Source organism: Cylas formicarius, unplaced genomic scaffold (genome assembly GCF_029955315.1).
Source record: "Cylas formicarius isolate icCylForm1 unplaced genomic scaffold, icCylForm1.1 PGA_scaffold_4__25_contigs__length_36172078, whole genome shotgun sequence".
Taxonomy (NCBI): domain Eukaryota; kingdom Metazoa; phylum Arthropoda; class Insecta; order Coleoptera; family Brentidae; genus Cylas; species Cylas formicarius.
The window spans coordinates 25,462,162-25,478,165 of NW_026844334.1; the positions used below are offsets into that span (position 1 = coordinate 25,462,162).

The 16,004-nt window shown below is 31.6% G+C and overlaps 2 protein-coding genes across 5 annotated transcripts; one reads left to right on the forward strand and one right to left on the reverse strand.

Moving 5' to 3' along the window:
- Positions 1-18: 18 nt before the first annotated feature.
- LOC132701503 (multivesicular body subunit 12A) lies at positions 19-2,635 on the forward strand. 4 transcript variants are annotated; one of them, XM_060669471.1, is made up of 6 exons: positions 26-461; positions 514-591; positions 652-1,019; positions 1,095-1,228; positions 1,280-1,488; positions 1,545-2,635. In XM_060669471.1, the coding sequence occupies exons 2-6, from the start codon at positions 520-522 to the stop codon at positions 1,626-1,628; spliced, it is 867 nt and encodes a 288-aa protein (XP_060525454.1). In that variant the 5' UTR covers positions 26-461; positions 514-519; the 3' UTR covers positions 1,629-2,635. The 4 variants fall into 4 exon arrangements, with proteins under 4 accessions (XP_060525451.1, XP_060525452.1, XP_060525454.1 ...); XM_060669468.1 differs by having other exon boundaries at positions 19-461; positions 1,095-1,488; XM_060669469.1 differs by having other exon boundaries at positions 19-339; positions 1,095-1,488.
- A 963-nt stretch (positions 2,636-3,598) lies between these two features.
- LOC132700790 (transferrin) lies at positions 3,599-14,410 on the reverse strand. Its single transcript, XM_060668327.1, has 12 exons — positions 14,237-14,410; positions 12,331-12,433; positions 8,677-8,816; positions 8,341-8,619; positions 8,130-8,287; positions 7,755-8,076; positions 6,132-6,338; positions 5,770-6,076; positions 4,955-5,151; positions 4,770-4,900; positions 3,857-4,000; positions 3,599-3,793 (listed from the first exon to the last, which is right to left on the reverse strand). The coding sequence occupies exons 1-12, from the start codon at positions 14,328-14,330 to the stop codon at positions 3,704-3,706; spliced, it is 2,172 nt and encodes a 723-aa protein (XP_060524310.1). The 5' UTR covers positions 14,331-14,410; the 3' UTR covers positions 3,599-3,703.
- Positions 14,411-16,004: the final 1,594 nt, after the last annotated feature.

The following is a 16,004-nucleotide window of genomic DNA, read 5'->3' on the forward strand; positions in this document are numbered from 1 at the left end:
GCTATAACCTGCTATGACCTATTAATGGCTGGGTTGTTAAAGTAGCAGATGTACGATCATACCATACACCCACTAGACAAAATGTTCTTTTGTTAGTTTAATGAAATTAGTCACAATTGAGTTCGCGTCATTTTCGTTTGGGAACCAGGGTTATACGTTTAGCAAAGCAATTTGGATGTTCTTTTGCCACGGCTTTATTATTAATCGGAAATCGATTAACAGATAACATTTTCCCATTTCGTTTCATTTTAGTTCTGAAAATTGTATGCGGAAAAGACATTTCAAATGTAAAGTGTGTCTTAGGTTAGTCTAAGGCGAACAGGGTAGCCAAAACAAAAGGTGAGGGCTATTTCAATTTTTGTTTGTGTCCACTTTTAGATTTTCATCCATCTTTAATTTTATGTCATTTCTAAATTTGTATTTTTAAATTAATATTTCCATTTGTTTAACATGTATGACAGGTATTTTAATCATAAGATTAATACGTGATATTTGTATTCGGTATTATTTTAGGATACCATGTTAAAATCCTCTGTGCAAAGTCGAATTCTGAAGACCTTGCCTAACGATAGACCTATTACTGCAATACAAGTATAAATAATTTAGACTGTTTCTATTAAACATTTTGATTGAATGAACGGGATGTTTTAGATAGTAGAAAATTTAGAAAAGTGTCCTAGAGGATTCTACCCAATCAGTCGAACTTATGATCAGGATTCTGACGCAGATTTAGGAGAAAGTTCAATTTTTAAAAGTAGTACCTCCAGATATTTGTGTTTATCCAAAACTGAAGGAATTCCAAATTTTGTTGTTCAAGAGATAATAATAGTTAATCAAGGCACAAATCCTCCTAAGGGTTTTAGCCTTCTAAATCGAACTGCTGATAGTAGTCAGAAAGCTTGGAAGAAAAAACAGATTTGCTATCGCTTGGTCAACCAACAGGATCTTAAAATTGCTATTACTGATATCATAGTGTGTAGTAGACTAAAAAAGGCTCCCAGTGGGTTTCTTTTAGCTGGGTGAGTGCATTGAAATCTTACTTATAATTCTAAGGAATATCAATCTGGTGCATATATAAATCTATATAATTGTAGGGATCTTAATGGTATAACACTTTGCTATAAGATGGGCAATGTTCAGGACTCACAAGCAAATGATGCCAATCCTGCACCTCCTGAAAGACCTCCAAAGCCATTTTTACCACAGGGCCCATTATATCCTCCACTAGGTAAATTTGAATTAAAAAAAAGTGCTATTTACAAATTTGGTTTTAAATTAGGTGGAAATGAACATGACTATGAAATACTTAAGCCAGGTGGTGGGCCTGCAGGACCTGTAAGACCAGCTCCTAGACCTCCAGCACCTGTTCCTCCAGTAATGCCATATCAAAATTCAACTCACACTTTGGGTTATAGTTCTTATTATGGATTGGAAGGAGTACCATTTGTTATAAATCCCAAACTTTTAGAGTCATCTAATGGGACCAAAGTGAGTTGAACCAAGTAGAATTGAAAGCTTTGTATCAATTTGCATTTTTTTTTTAGGGGTTAACTATAAGAACCAAGACAATGCATCAAATAATAAAAGAGTATGACTACCCATTTACAGTTGAACGGGAGAGCCACTGAGTTTATTTTACATTTTTAATTTTTGCTGTGTAGTCATATTTGTGTTCAGTTCAAGTTCCCATGTGCTATATTGTTTCCCATTTATTTTTTACAAAATCTGCTTTAGATTTTAGATAATATTATTTTATATTTTTTAATTAAATCATATATAATTGAAACGAGGCAAGCCACATTTCGGAATTTCTTAGAAACAAAAATGGCCATATCCCTTATTTCATTATTACATTACTACATTAATTCTGGTTGCAGATATATTATTCATATTTACCAAATGATTGCAGTAAGAGAGGAATATAAAATTTTGCGGTTATTCGAAACATATATAAGTAGGGCTTGACCCCTTTTAACAATTTTATACTTCTGACTTTTATTTTGTACTAAGTTATGTTAATATATTGTAGAAATTTTAATCACAAATTTAAGAACAAAGTATTTTTATCAATACTGACTTTATTTATTTTTTAATTACCTTGTGTGAAGTTTAAAAAAAATATAAAGACTGATTTGGACACATTTTGGCTGTCTTTGTGGAGAGATGATAACGTGGTGCCAAAATATTGCATGAAAATGAAAGCGAATAAAATTATTTCGCTCTTAAGCAATGTCATTGCACAAATACTTTTTTGTAGTAGTTACCTGCAACTTTTTTTTCTGTTTTTTATATTTACATATGTTAGTAAGAAGGTCAAAAAGGGTCCCATGTTGGAGTTCACAAGCCTAAAGTGAATTGAATACTTCATCAAATTTTACGCAATGTATAGTAGAATATAAATTGCTAGACCACTTGTATAGCATCAAGTACTCCTAACAAACCCCAGTTTGCTTATGGTAAAGAGCACCATATCTTAATTATGTTTGGAAATGATTTCGCTATAAATTGACCCTTACTTTAAAACATAAAAATATCTATGGGCGTTAGTTAAATATAGAATATTTTAGTTACATTTATTAATTAATATGCTATTTAATGTAAATAAATAAAAAAAGAAATAAATGGTTTAAATAGTTCTTGATTTTTTTTAAATGAAGATTGTCATACTGAATGCCTGAGGACTTTTTTACTTTGGTTCTTACTGTTTGTTTGCGTTGCCAACGCTACGGTTAGCAGCCAACTTTGCAATTGATATCTGAATCCTTGCGCAAAAGCCTAATTCGGGTATTTACCAGATCCATAATTATTCTGGTTTCAAGAAAATTGAAGTTACCCTTGAGCGCAGGTCTGCTTAAAAACTTAACGCGTATATCGGGCAACGCTGCTAAGTATATCGCAGTACAAGCTAGAGTCGTTCTCGCCGCGTTAGTGTAAAACGACATTTTATATTTCGTTTGGCTTTCTATTTTTTTTTTCTGTTTTGCGCAAGTTTCAAGCGGGAAAAATATTGATTTATAATTTTCTCTTCTTGGTTTATGTGTGGTACGTTGCACTGTCAACAATTCTGCACCAGGTTCTTCTGCCCACTCTAGTTTTCCCTTTCATACTATTAGTTCCCGCCTATATCGCCGCTTTCAATTGTACTCTACCGGTGCACGATTGTTGCATCCAACGGATGGTTCTTTAATAAATACTCATAGAAAATATTGTTGTTTTATACCGCGAAAAGCTTAGGTATAGATAAAAACTCGAAGTATAAGTGTTCGTTCAAATATAAAATTTTTTTGAGAAATTGTTAAAAAAAAAAAAACAAAAAAAGATTTTTTAATACTCTCTAGCGATGTTTATGTGAAATTGTTTTAATAAAAATACGCTGCGAAAATATCAAAAAGCACCTGTATAATTCCAGAAAGTAGTTACGGTTTCTGGATTTTAATGTTTAATGTTTTCGTGGTCTAAAAAATGTTTCTCATATCTCCAGCTCTGCCGATGTGAAATTCGTGATTCGCGTACGTACTACTTTTGTTTAGTGACGTTTTTGTTAGCATATTTCAGTATGCTAGTTGAGTTGAGGGTAAATCAAACTTATCCGTGTGATTCATTATCGCTTATGAAAGATTTTCAAAACTGAAAGCTATCCAAAATTTATTTTTCAAACGTTATCACATGCTATTAAAGAAGGTACATGAAATAATCAGTCGTACTAACACGCATTCACGACTGCGAGTACTTGGGAATATTTCTTTTGAACTTCGGAATCTCCAGTGACAGATACGAGACCGGTAGCTGAATCCTGAAAAACATCACAAAAGTCAATTACTTAGGTAAATATTTAAATATTCAAATATTTTCTGACCTTAAATAAAAGATCTTTTTGTCCGTTAAAAGAACCAAAGAGTCTAAATAGATCGGGTCTCTCGGTGTACTCTTCGCTCACTGAGATTAGAGCATTCCTTAGTTCGTCTATTTCTTGAATGGTCTTAGAGTTTCTAGTAACAACCTGAAATTGTAGTATGTCCTTAAGTTACGTCCTAGTTTTCAGCCTCATTTCGTCATCTTCTAATATTATATGTGTTCATGATATGTAGTTATAATTGCGACTTTCAATTCTATAAAATAGTGGAACTTATTTCAAATGTCAGGAAGTGTCAGTAGTTCTCCACCAGCAAAAAAAAAAAGAATAAGCAAACTTAGAGTGCCTCATTAATGCGGGATTCTTTTATATTTCCAACAAGTTGCTTCAGTGCCTGTTAATACTTTCATTAAAATAGAAACTATGGAATAACGAGAAAACTGTTAAAAATAAGTATATTGATGCAAAAGTATTCATTTTTTTCAATTACTGTTTTCTGTAAAATATGGGTAAAATTTATTTTAGTTTTGGCTGTTTAATTTTTTTAATTTCGATCAAAATGCTTTTTTCAAAAATAATCGTAAAGAAAATTCACACTGACAACTAAGATAATTGAAATCCCTATTTTGAAAAAATCAAATTAGCGCTCACACAAATTACGAAAATTTCTACAAAAATACTTTTTCCTAATATCAATGGATATAAATAGTATAATATAAATTATAATTAAATTAAAAACGCAACAATATTTTGCTAATGGATAGGTATCAAAGATACGCGGCAATCTCTTTATGATCTGTTTATCTGATCGATATCATTAAACTATAGTTTATATTTAGTTTTGATCATCCAAATGTGCAGAAGAACCAACAAATTTTTGATATTTTTCAACACGAAAGAAATATATCATTTTTACCATGTGAGGTGGTGCCTGGAGCAAGTTGCATTTAGCAAAATCAGTGACCGGGGCTCGTCCACCTTCGGAGCAAAGCAACTCGTAGTCGGTTGATTTCAAGTTGAGCGCCCAGGGTTCCTTGTTGTTTCCATCTAAAAACCCAAATACCGCTTTATATCTCGTCAACATTTTCATGTCCTGCTCACCTGTGTTGCCTGGTACTGTGACGTGCTTGACAAAGGCCACGTCGCCACCACCTTGGACCAAGCATCTGAAAGCACCGGTGTAGCCGCTGAAAGCTTCAGTTTGGTCGAAGTTGCACTTAGTTGCTGGATTATTCTGATCCACGTCGCCCGTACACAACGAGCATAATTTCTCTGATACTTGGGAATCGAGTCCGAGACTACACAGGCAAATGCTAAATTAATAACATAACTAACACCGGCGCAATATTTACTTATAAAAAAAAATAATAACACAATTTTAATTTATAAAATACGAAATAACAAAAATGTTACAATTAACTTATGTAAAAGTTCTTTACCCTTGAATGTCAACCTTTCTTGTCCTTTCTCCATAATGGCGTTTTTGGTTCATTTCATTATCTTTATTTTTGACGCAAAAAACTTTTGTACAGAAAGATTACCGTCAAATTTAAAACCATATCATTGTTTTTCTTATTTATAAAAAAGAGATAATCGAATAAGGAGGTGTCAAATCTATATTATTGCACAGAGTGTTTATTAATTTAAAATTAAAAAATATATATTCGATCGATAAATTTTTCTTCCAATAATACAATATAAAAGCCTTAGGTACAGCTCCAAATAGTGGAAATAATAGAAGAGTTTTTGCATTAGAAGAACTATTTATAACTAACTAAAATTATCAAATTCATTCAAAAAATCTCCAAAGTAAAGAACTCTGGGAGATAGTTCATACCTAAGGTTCATATGAGTCATTCTCTTAAATATTTAGCAAATTATTAAGTGTCACCCGTATGCGGGAGTATGTAACGTACTTGACTTCTTTGGAACCGGGAAGGCAAGATCCTCCACTGAAGAACTCAGACAAGGCATTTGGATAAGGACACGCCTTTTTCTTGATTAACCCTTTGGAGATCAACGTGTATAGAGGCGCGTTGTAACCAGCGGTACGTCTTATGCCGGTATGGCATGATTTCTTGCCTCTGAGGTCGTCGAATGACTGAATAGTGGAGTCCTTTTTGACAACCGCAACGGCGTAATAAGAACCACCAGTCGGGCCGTATTGCTCTGCTACGATCGGTTTGAGATTGTAGTCTTTTTGAGCCACATCGACAAGTCCACCTGAAGTGTTTTTTTTTGTATTATTCTTGACTATGTTACTGATTAGTTGCCTTACCGTCCAAAGTGATAATATCAGCTCCGTTGTCTCTGATTCTAGCCATGCAGTCTTGCACCGTTGGTTCCAAAACGCAATCAAACCTGGGCCTTATATCTCTCGAGAAAGCAGATTTACTGAGCGCTCTACATTTATCTTCTTCTATTGTCGAAGTAACGCAAAATCTAATTGACTTGTAGGGTGGACCGTAATCTCTTTCAACGACATCTAAATAATTTAATATTTTCACTCAGTGAGTGACGTCGAGTGACCGATTAATAGATTTAGCGAACTAAATAATTTTCCAAATTTGGCATAAGGGTCTTAACAGGTAATGTAACAGGCATTTTGAAAGACATATTGGCATTAACACATATAGCTAGCTCCTACAGTTTTAAAATTGTAAGTGCTAGTCCGTTGATTTAATAATAGCGAAATCCACCCTGCCTCTAAAATCAATATTGGTATTATCCCTTACAAAGATTTAATGGTGGGTAATATGAAAATGTAAAACTAATCAATGATTTTTTAAAAAGCGCAAGATCGGACGTAATACAATACAATAGAATACGGAAATAGAAAATAGCTGTAAAAAATATAATCGAACAGAAAAATAATACAAATTCAAAAAACTATTTGCTGCTATTGCTGACTATCACGTTAAAAAATCGTCCAAGATCCATTTTTTTAAAAGTAACTTTATGTATGTACTACTGTATGGCTTAAATCTCTATAACTTCCTAATTTACAAGGGGTATTGCGCAATTGAAATTGAAATTATCAGACAACAGCACCATCGAATTAAAGAAAACGCATCACCATAATTCTGCTTTGTGAAAACTATTTTCCAAATTATCTCTGATTTAGATATTGAAAATAATATTTATTCTTTACATTTTTAAAGCACCTTAAAAGTACGAACTGATGCTGTGTCCTACAATACCGGTGGTCAGGTGTTTTATTGTAAAAAAAATCCAATTTCATATGCAATATCAAATTGTAACAGCAAAGACCTCCCCACCCCTTGACTATAGCAATAAACATTCTCTAAAAGAAAAGTGTTTGCGAGAAGGCCCTATATAAATCATGTTACACATAATCATATCCAGTTCGACAATGATCTGAAAGAATAGACCAAACAAACCACAATCGAAGGTGCAGTTTAAACATATTACAAAATTATTGTGAAAGCAAATTTTGTTCTGTAAGTAGTTTAGATTTTATTAATTTAGTGTGGGTGTATATCCCTAATTTAAGTAAGTTAGGTTATTCCTTGTTCTATGGGAATGTGAAAGAAGTTAAAACCTCTCGTTTAAATAAGCCGGTTTACCTGATTTTATAATTCTATGAACAAACCTATGCATATGCAGTTTCTTTCAATTGCGCAAAATACTGAATTTGTTTTGTAATCTGTAATCAGTGATTGAATTCAAGTGTTGCAAAGAAAATATTTTTTTGTTAGATTTAACAAAATTGCTTTAATGTTTTCTAAATTCAGCCTAGCAATCTGGTATAAGATTATTGTTTTCTAAATTTTTAGTATTTTGGTTGGAGATGTGTCGAATATTTTTGAAATAGCTTAGAGTACGCTTACAGGCCGAAATTGTTCCTAATCAATAAAAAGTGGCAAAAACGCAGTATTACCGGTGTAATTTGCCTTATCCAAGTATTCTCCGGGCGAGATAATTTTATTTTCTCTGGGCAAACCCTTGTCGTTGATTTCCAAAACCTTTTCCAACCACGCGGCGTGGTTTTTGCTACCGACGGCATTTAAACTTTCGATTTTCTTCCTTAGCTCGTCAACCGACTTGGCGACTTCGGTGTTGCTCATGTATCCTTGCCACGGTCTCGCAGCCCACGTACAGGGTGTCTCAGTAACTGGAACTTTCGACCCGTCCGGACAAAAGTACGCGAAATTTTCAGGATTTTCTTGGGTGGGGACCGCGGGACTAACACCAACCGGCAACTATCAATCAACTATTAAGACGAGCTTTCGCCAATTTGCATCGTTCTACTTACGCCAAAGAATTTCCTAACGAAAATGACTTTGGTCCAAGCCACTTGGCCTCCGTTATGAGCTAAACATCGCAACGCGCCATCATACCCGGAGAACTTGTCCGGATAATCGCAAATCTCGGGATGTTCACAAAGTGCGCAGAGATTTGAGTATCTTCTCTCTAAAACCCGCTTCATTATTAGAATTGCTATTGTGGTTAACTCGGGGACTTACTCAATTTTAAATTGATCTTGGGATCCGGAGACCACTTGCCAACGATGCAGGCATTTTGGAATAGCGTGGAAAACGCTTTCAATTCGTTTTCTCTCGGTGATAATTCCGGCTCCGCCAAATTACCGATAAGGCCCATCTGCTTCAATTTCGTCAGAGGTATTCTGTAACCGACATTTCTGCCGACACCGGTGTGGCACGAGTTCAACCCTCTTAGTCCTTCGACGTTCGATACGTTCAAGTCTTTGTGAACGACAGCCACTGCTTCATATCTAAATTCGGCTGGAAATGTATCGAGAGGATGAATGTATTAGTAGTAGATTGATAGCGACGACCTACCATCCGGTTCTTCTTTGGTGCGGATTTCCTCGAAAATTGCAAAATCGCCACCCGGTTCATTTTTAGCCACGTACATGTCTTCCGGGTCTACCGTCAAGAAATCTGCTAACTTCTCTTTGATTTTTGTTATGCATTCTATCCTGAAATGTTACGAATTTGTGTAGTCCTTATATCAAAACAATATTTTTATTTTAATGTTTTATTTGACCTAACTGACTCTATGTATCAGTGTTTTCTAAAGCAATTATAGTTGTGTACCGCGATATTTAAAATCTATTACTGAAGCACTTAGTCTCGGAGAAGTATTTTCTTTCCCCATCATACACCATGATTTTATAATACGCCTCTTTATTTTCATAATACATACGAAGACGTTTTAAAACTTCTTCAGTTATTCGTTTATTAAGCACTGTTTGTTGTGTTTGTCAAAACTGTTGCATAATGTTTTTAAATTATGTAAATTATATAGGGGCTAATAAAACTGTAGAAAATGTTGGAACGATAAAATTTAATACCTGGAAGTTTTCCAACATGCAGAATTCAAAAATTCAGTAGTGTTGTCAGAGTTATTACTCTCATCACATCCCTGAATTGTGGAGGTTTTTGAACATAGAAAACTTTAGAAGCGAAAGGTTACAATCATCGCAAAATCTGCTATTAACATTTTTGAATTTTGCTTATTCAAAAACCCACGGGTATCGTTGCAGCTTTAGCAGTTTTGGAGATAATTCACGGTACCTTTCAATAACCTGGCATATATGCTTTTGAAATATTCAAAAGATTTTTTTGTATAAATTTCTTCCGAATAAACCTTGTTCACAGTTAAAATTTTCTGGATTTATGGTGCCAAATCAACTAAAATAAAATTTGGTTTGGTAGACCATCTCAACGGTTTGATACATTTTTGGTAGAATTATTAGACACATAATATTGACACTAAAATTGTAATTATTTTTGGTGCTTATATAGATTTGCTTTATTATATTTGCTCGCTTATTTTTATATTTTTGCCAAAATAAAAAATACAGTTTTTCTCTCTCCCACCATGCTAGACTACCCGAACACCGAAGTTTGTTAAATTCCTGCTTAAAGTGTAAATGCCTGTAAAACTAAGATACTGAATCCAAATTATTCCAGTTTGGATTTATAATAACTTTTATATCACACTTTGCACTAAGCCGGTTGTTGCCAACTTTAATTTAATTCAAAACTAATGTTACTATTAGAGTCTGATAAGTTCGCGAGATATTTTTGGTGTATGTTAAGAAAAACAGGTATGTATCAAAAATTGTGAAAATGGTTGATTTGATGTTAATGACTTTATTATTATTATTTTTACTATTACTCTTAAACAGTGAATAATTTTATGATGGAGTTTGGACAAAGCAGGAATCTACCGTTAATCCGAGAATATCTATCTACATTGTACATATAATTAAATTATATAATAATATATTACTAACCAAAAGTAACCAAAAAATTCCGCAATCTGTTTAATTATCCTTTATCCTTTGTTTATTTTATAATTGTATATTCTTAAAAATAATTATATATATATATATATATATATATATATATATATATATATATATATATATATATATATATATATATATATATATATGTAAATGTATATATATATATATATATATATATATATATATATATATATATATATATATATATATATATATATATATATATATATATATATATATATATATATATATATATATATATATATATATATGTATATGTATATATATATATATATATATATATATATATATATATATATATATATATATATATATATATATATATATATATATATATATATATATATATATATATATATATATATATATATATATATATATATATATATATATATATATATATATATATATATATATATATATATATATATATATATATATATATATATATATGATGACACTATACTCCGGGATATCATCTGTTCGTTCGTTGAACTCCGACTGGAATCCTGCAAATCCTGCATCCGACTGGAATCCTGCAGACGTTTCGCCAAAATCTCACTTGGCATCTTCAATGCTCGCGCTCCGAAAACACTTCGAACACTCGGAGCGCGAGCATTGAAGATGCCAAGTGAGATTTTGGCGAAACGTCTGCAGGATTCCAGTCGGATGCAGGATTTGCAGGATTCCAGTCGGAGTTCAACGAGCGAACGGATGATATCCCGGAGTATAGTGTCATCACATTTTTCCATCCGTGAATCAATACGTGAGAATATATATATATATATATATATATATATATATATATATATATATATATATATATATATATATATATATATATATATATATATATATATATATATATATATATATATATATATATATATATATATATATATATATATATATATATATATATATATATATATATATATATATATATATATGATATATATGATTATTTACCCATTTAAGATTTTTCCGGACCATACTATATAAAACTCCAAAATTCTTATGTAAACTATTATACCTTTTTTAGTTATTTCTTTATAACTTAATTTTGTTTATTGATAATTGAGACCTAAAGCTATTGAAAATATACTAAAGATATAGAGGCATAATTAAAGGATCGACTATTCAGTGTTGCTTAGTAAGCAAAATTATTCAACGCCTTAATAAACAATTTCCACATTGAGTTTTATCCAATATTTCATTATAAAACTAAAACCACTTCCTTCCTCATAAAAAAATGGTGGAGCGTGATAATATTTAAAGTTTAAACTTGTCTTAGAGAAAATTCTTCAAATTCTTAATAATGACAGCAAAAAATTGTGGAAATGTTTAATTTAAACATAGAAAAATCTATGAAATTTTATTAATGGTATCGGTCGTCTCATGAGAGAGTAAAGTAAGTAAAGAGCAAATTTAACTTTAACAATAACCGCGAAATTTGGTATACGAGTTGTGAACCCTAAAATGTGATAAAAACTGGACTCTTGTACTTTTGTTCGTTGGTCAGTTTTATTTTCTTTATGATTAAGTTTCGTTATTTAATTTATTTTCTTTTGTAATTTGTTCAATTTCTTCAAGATGAGCCGCCTATGGAACGATACTCATAATTGCCGAAATTTACATATCTTCGTTTTTTTGGCCTAAATTACATTTTAAACCCTGACTATATTAACTGATTTGTTAACGCCGACATAATCAACGGCCAGCATTGGATTGAAAAATATCAAAACGTTTTCAGCTAACGTTAGCAGAACCAATAATATACTGTTTACTGAGACAACAAGATAAGAACATTGTGTCTGCAAAGGAAGACTGCGCGATGCATCGGTTGGAAAGGTCATACAATACGAACGAGTGGGTATATAATTAGTCCAGGTTGTCCTTGAGTATTCGAATTTTAATTCAATGTAAATTGTTTATAAACCTTTTCTATAATTAGCTCCTGCTTCTTTTGGTCGCTACACAACTTGTTTAAGAAGATGCAGTATAAGTTACAAACTGATTCTGAAATAGGTGAAAATAAAAATGCAAAGAAAAAATTTTAAGGCATATCTAGAAATCGACAAGTGCCAGTAAATTGCAATAGAAACGCCAACAAGTTTTTTACATAATTTTGTTAATTGAGTATTCGTATACATACCTATCCCTCGCAGGAATACAAACAATCTTTACAGTGCTCTTGGTCTCCTGACTTGCCATTTCGTTGCACAGATCTATGAGATCTTCCGGAACACACATTTTGTCTGCAAACGCACAGAAAATGGTACTCTAAGATCTCGTCATATATTTTTTATTAGGCTATTCAGAAATACACAATAAGGAAAAAAAAGTGAGAAACTATATTTATTTCCTTTCAGGATTATCAACGAACTTTACTGACCATATTGAAAAATAGCCTGCTATTCACCCATCACTTAAAGTAACCGTGCAGGAACATACAAAATAAATTTTATGCTTTTATGATTTATAATACGAATTATTAACAAAATTGGAAACCACGCATTTCAGCTTTCTTTTTGTACACACTTAGATCATTGCGGTTTCTGGATAAGAAAGCTGACTGTTTGCATTTATCTCCTGTGCATTTTGAACAACGAAGAAAGAAGAAGAAATTTTTTAAATAACTGTACAGGACTAAATGTTTTTAAAAAGCACACATTATTCTCAATCACACTAAAAGAGTTTTATACAAGGGGCGGTTAATAGGTTGTTGATAATTTGTTTAATAGAAAAAAAATAGAAAAGATTGAGACACTCTGTATATGCGATTTTTCGTTTCACAAAAAATGCATACCCTGTATCGAAAAAGTGTCGGACGGACTTATCAATATATTATCATTATTTATTGAAAATCGAAAGGCAAACATTTAAAAATATTCTGAAATACATTTTGCATATATATGACACCTAGATTTTTTTATTCTTAATGCAATTTTGTAAATTTTTCTATGATATCCAATATATTTCAATCTCGTGCCTCTATAATATTAAAAACTGACTTTAATTCAGTGGAATGCATTACGAAGGATTTATTAAAGCGTCTATGTAATTATCGAAAAACAGAATTTTCTGTCTTTATAGATAAGTGAAATGAGTGATTGATCATTATTTATTGATATTTTCCTTAAAATCGAAATAAAAACATTTAAAAATATTCTGAAATATTGCATTTTGCGTATATATGACACCTTGATTTTTTAATTTTTAATGCAATTTTGTAAATTTTTCTACGATTTTCAATATCTGTCAATCTCCTGCCTCTATAATATTAAAAATAGACTATAATACAGTGGAATGCATTACGAAAGATTTATTAAAGCGTCTATGTAATTATGCCAAATTCTTGAAATCTTAACGAATTTTAAACTGTTTATATAATATTTATAACTTCTTTATAGTGTTCAGCTGCTGTCACATTTGTTAAGTAAATAGGTAATAAATATTTCACTTTAACAAAATTCGATGCTAGTGCATGAAGTGAGTTAACGGAGACGCGAAAACATAATAAACATACTTTTTAGGACTATAATAAATAAGAGTATAAAATAGAACCTTGAAAAACTTTTCTTTAGAAATAAAATTTTATCTATATTCGCATTTTTTAACTAAAAATTATGCGTCCTTCCTGAACTAAAAGTATGAATGTGAAATCTATGCCTAGTTATTTTGATTTTAATTAAGTATGCAAAATAAACGGTTCCATGGGTTTCACGCAGTTATCTTATTATACTATAATTGAGCGAGAATAATGAAGAAATTGCTTTAAAGTATACTAAAATCCGATTTTAGACCGGGTTTCTTCCAGGATCGAAATGGATTTGAGAAATATAGAAACCTTCTTTGTAATATTTGTGGATGTGTGTCATCGAAAATTTACCGACAGCCAAGCAGATTTAGCTGTCTAGAATCCATCAAAACAATCGTATTCACACACTATTATTAATTTGTATTCCAAACAAACAGAACGATTCACTTAAGCGACAAGTGAAAGTTGAGACCTGCAAGATATTTCACGCTATCGTTTTTAATATATAGATCCTGCTTACACATATTCTTTGCAGCTCTTCTGTACCTCGCGAGATTTCTTCCGTTGACGGACTGCAACACCGCCACAGCAAACAATAACAAAATCAACTTCATCTTCGCCGGTTGGCAATGAAACAATTTCTGCAAATACACTGACTCGTCTCTGTTGTGCCCGGCTTCATTTATACATATTTATTAGCAACAACATAATCGTGACGTTGGTCAAAACCGTATCACCATGTAGACTACGGGGTGTGGTCGGGATGGTAAATCCCCACCGTATGTGTATGCAAGTAAATTAGTTTATTGTTTACTTCTAAATCGGCAACGGTATCAAATGGCAACAGAAATTCCCTTGGGTCAATGGGGGGTCAAGCGCCAGCACATAAATCTAAGCGAAAGCCAAAGGTCTGATCATTGAAGGAAAGCCCGCATGATAAACGATTTGTTGTCAAGTAGTTTTTTGTTCTCGATCTGCAGATTCAATAATTGACCACATTTTATGAAAAAGTAATTAGGTCAAATCAACACTTATATCTCAATTCCTAAGTATAGCCTCATTACTCGTAATTAATATATTCTTGTAATATTAAGAAGTACGTAAATGTTTATATATTTACATTTTTGTTTTGTTATATTTAATTGGCAAATTAAATGTTTGTGATGGATCAGAACGGGGTATTTATATTTATATATAAAATGTATATGGTTATAAGTAGAATTTTTTATTGATTGTAACTATTATGAATTCTTATTATTCCCAAATTATAAATAGAAATATGTTAAATTATGAATTCGTTATCAAGTTTTGGGTTACGGAAAAAAATATCGACCCTATACTTATTCAAAAATAACAACATCCTTTATTTACCTATTTTTGTTTTTTAGGTTCAAATTGATTAAAGCTATTTGTGCACTTTTTGAATATGAAAGAAAATAAATTTGGAAGATATTTCAAAATTTCCAGAATTTCAATACCGCACATAAGTTTGACTGTGGACTCGAGTTATTCAGCAATGACAGCGTGGGTTGGTTTTTGAAGATTACTTATTGATGCATCAAAGACTCATCGGTAGATTCGTGCAGACTTGACTGGTACTTAAAAGAGGACAAAAGGGAAGCCTGGAGTCGAGGTGATAAGACATAGGAGTCAGAGACAATTCAGTTAGTTCAGCGTAGCCGTTTGCCAAGTCAGCAACCAAAGGTGGATTGCATAGAGCATAACTTTAAATTCTAAAAAAATTGTATATTAACAATGAGAAAAATACGTTTTTAGCCACAACTGCTTTATTTAAATATAAAAATTTTACATTTCTAAATTAAGAGGACATTTTATGGCTCTCTAGTGCTATCAGATCTTACCCAGTTAGTAACAATAATAACAATAATTCGATTTGGAGTCACTAAAATTCAACATTTGCAGTTTTAATATATATTTTCTAAATTCGGAATAACTTTGGTTTTATTTTTTTTACTGATCTTATATTTTTAATAATTATTAATTAACTTAGTTAATTTGATACTAGTTTAGCATCAAACCAGAGAATTAAATGTAAGACTCGCCTTGGCTAAACTTATTGTTAAATGGTTAGATAGACAGTTCACATTAAATATGTGTTAGAATTATGAGTCTATCCATATTTTAACTAATTAAAAAAAAGGATGACAAAATGCTAAATATGAAAACAGATATAATTTTAAACTATAAAAACCACAGTCGATATCTTTCTGCAGAAGGTCTGTATATAACTTTATAACAATATAATATTAAACGCTATTAAGATAAAA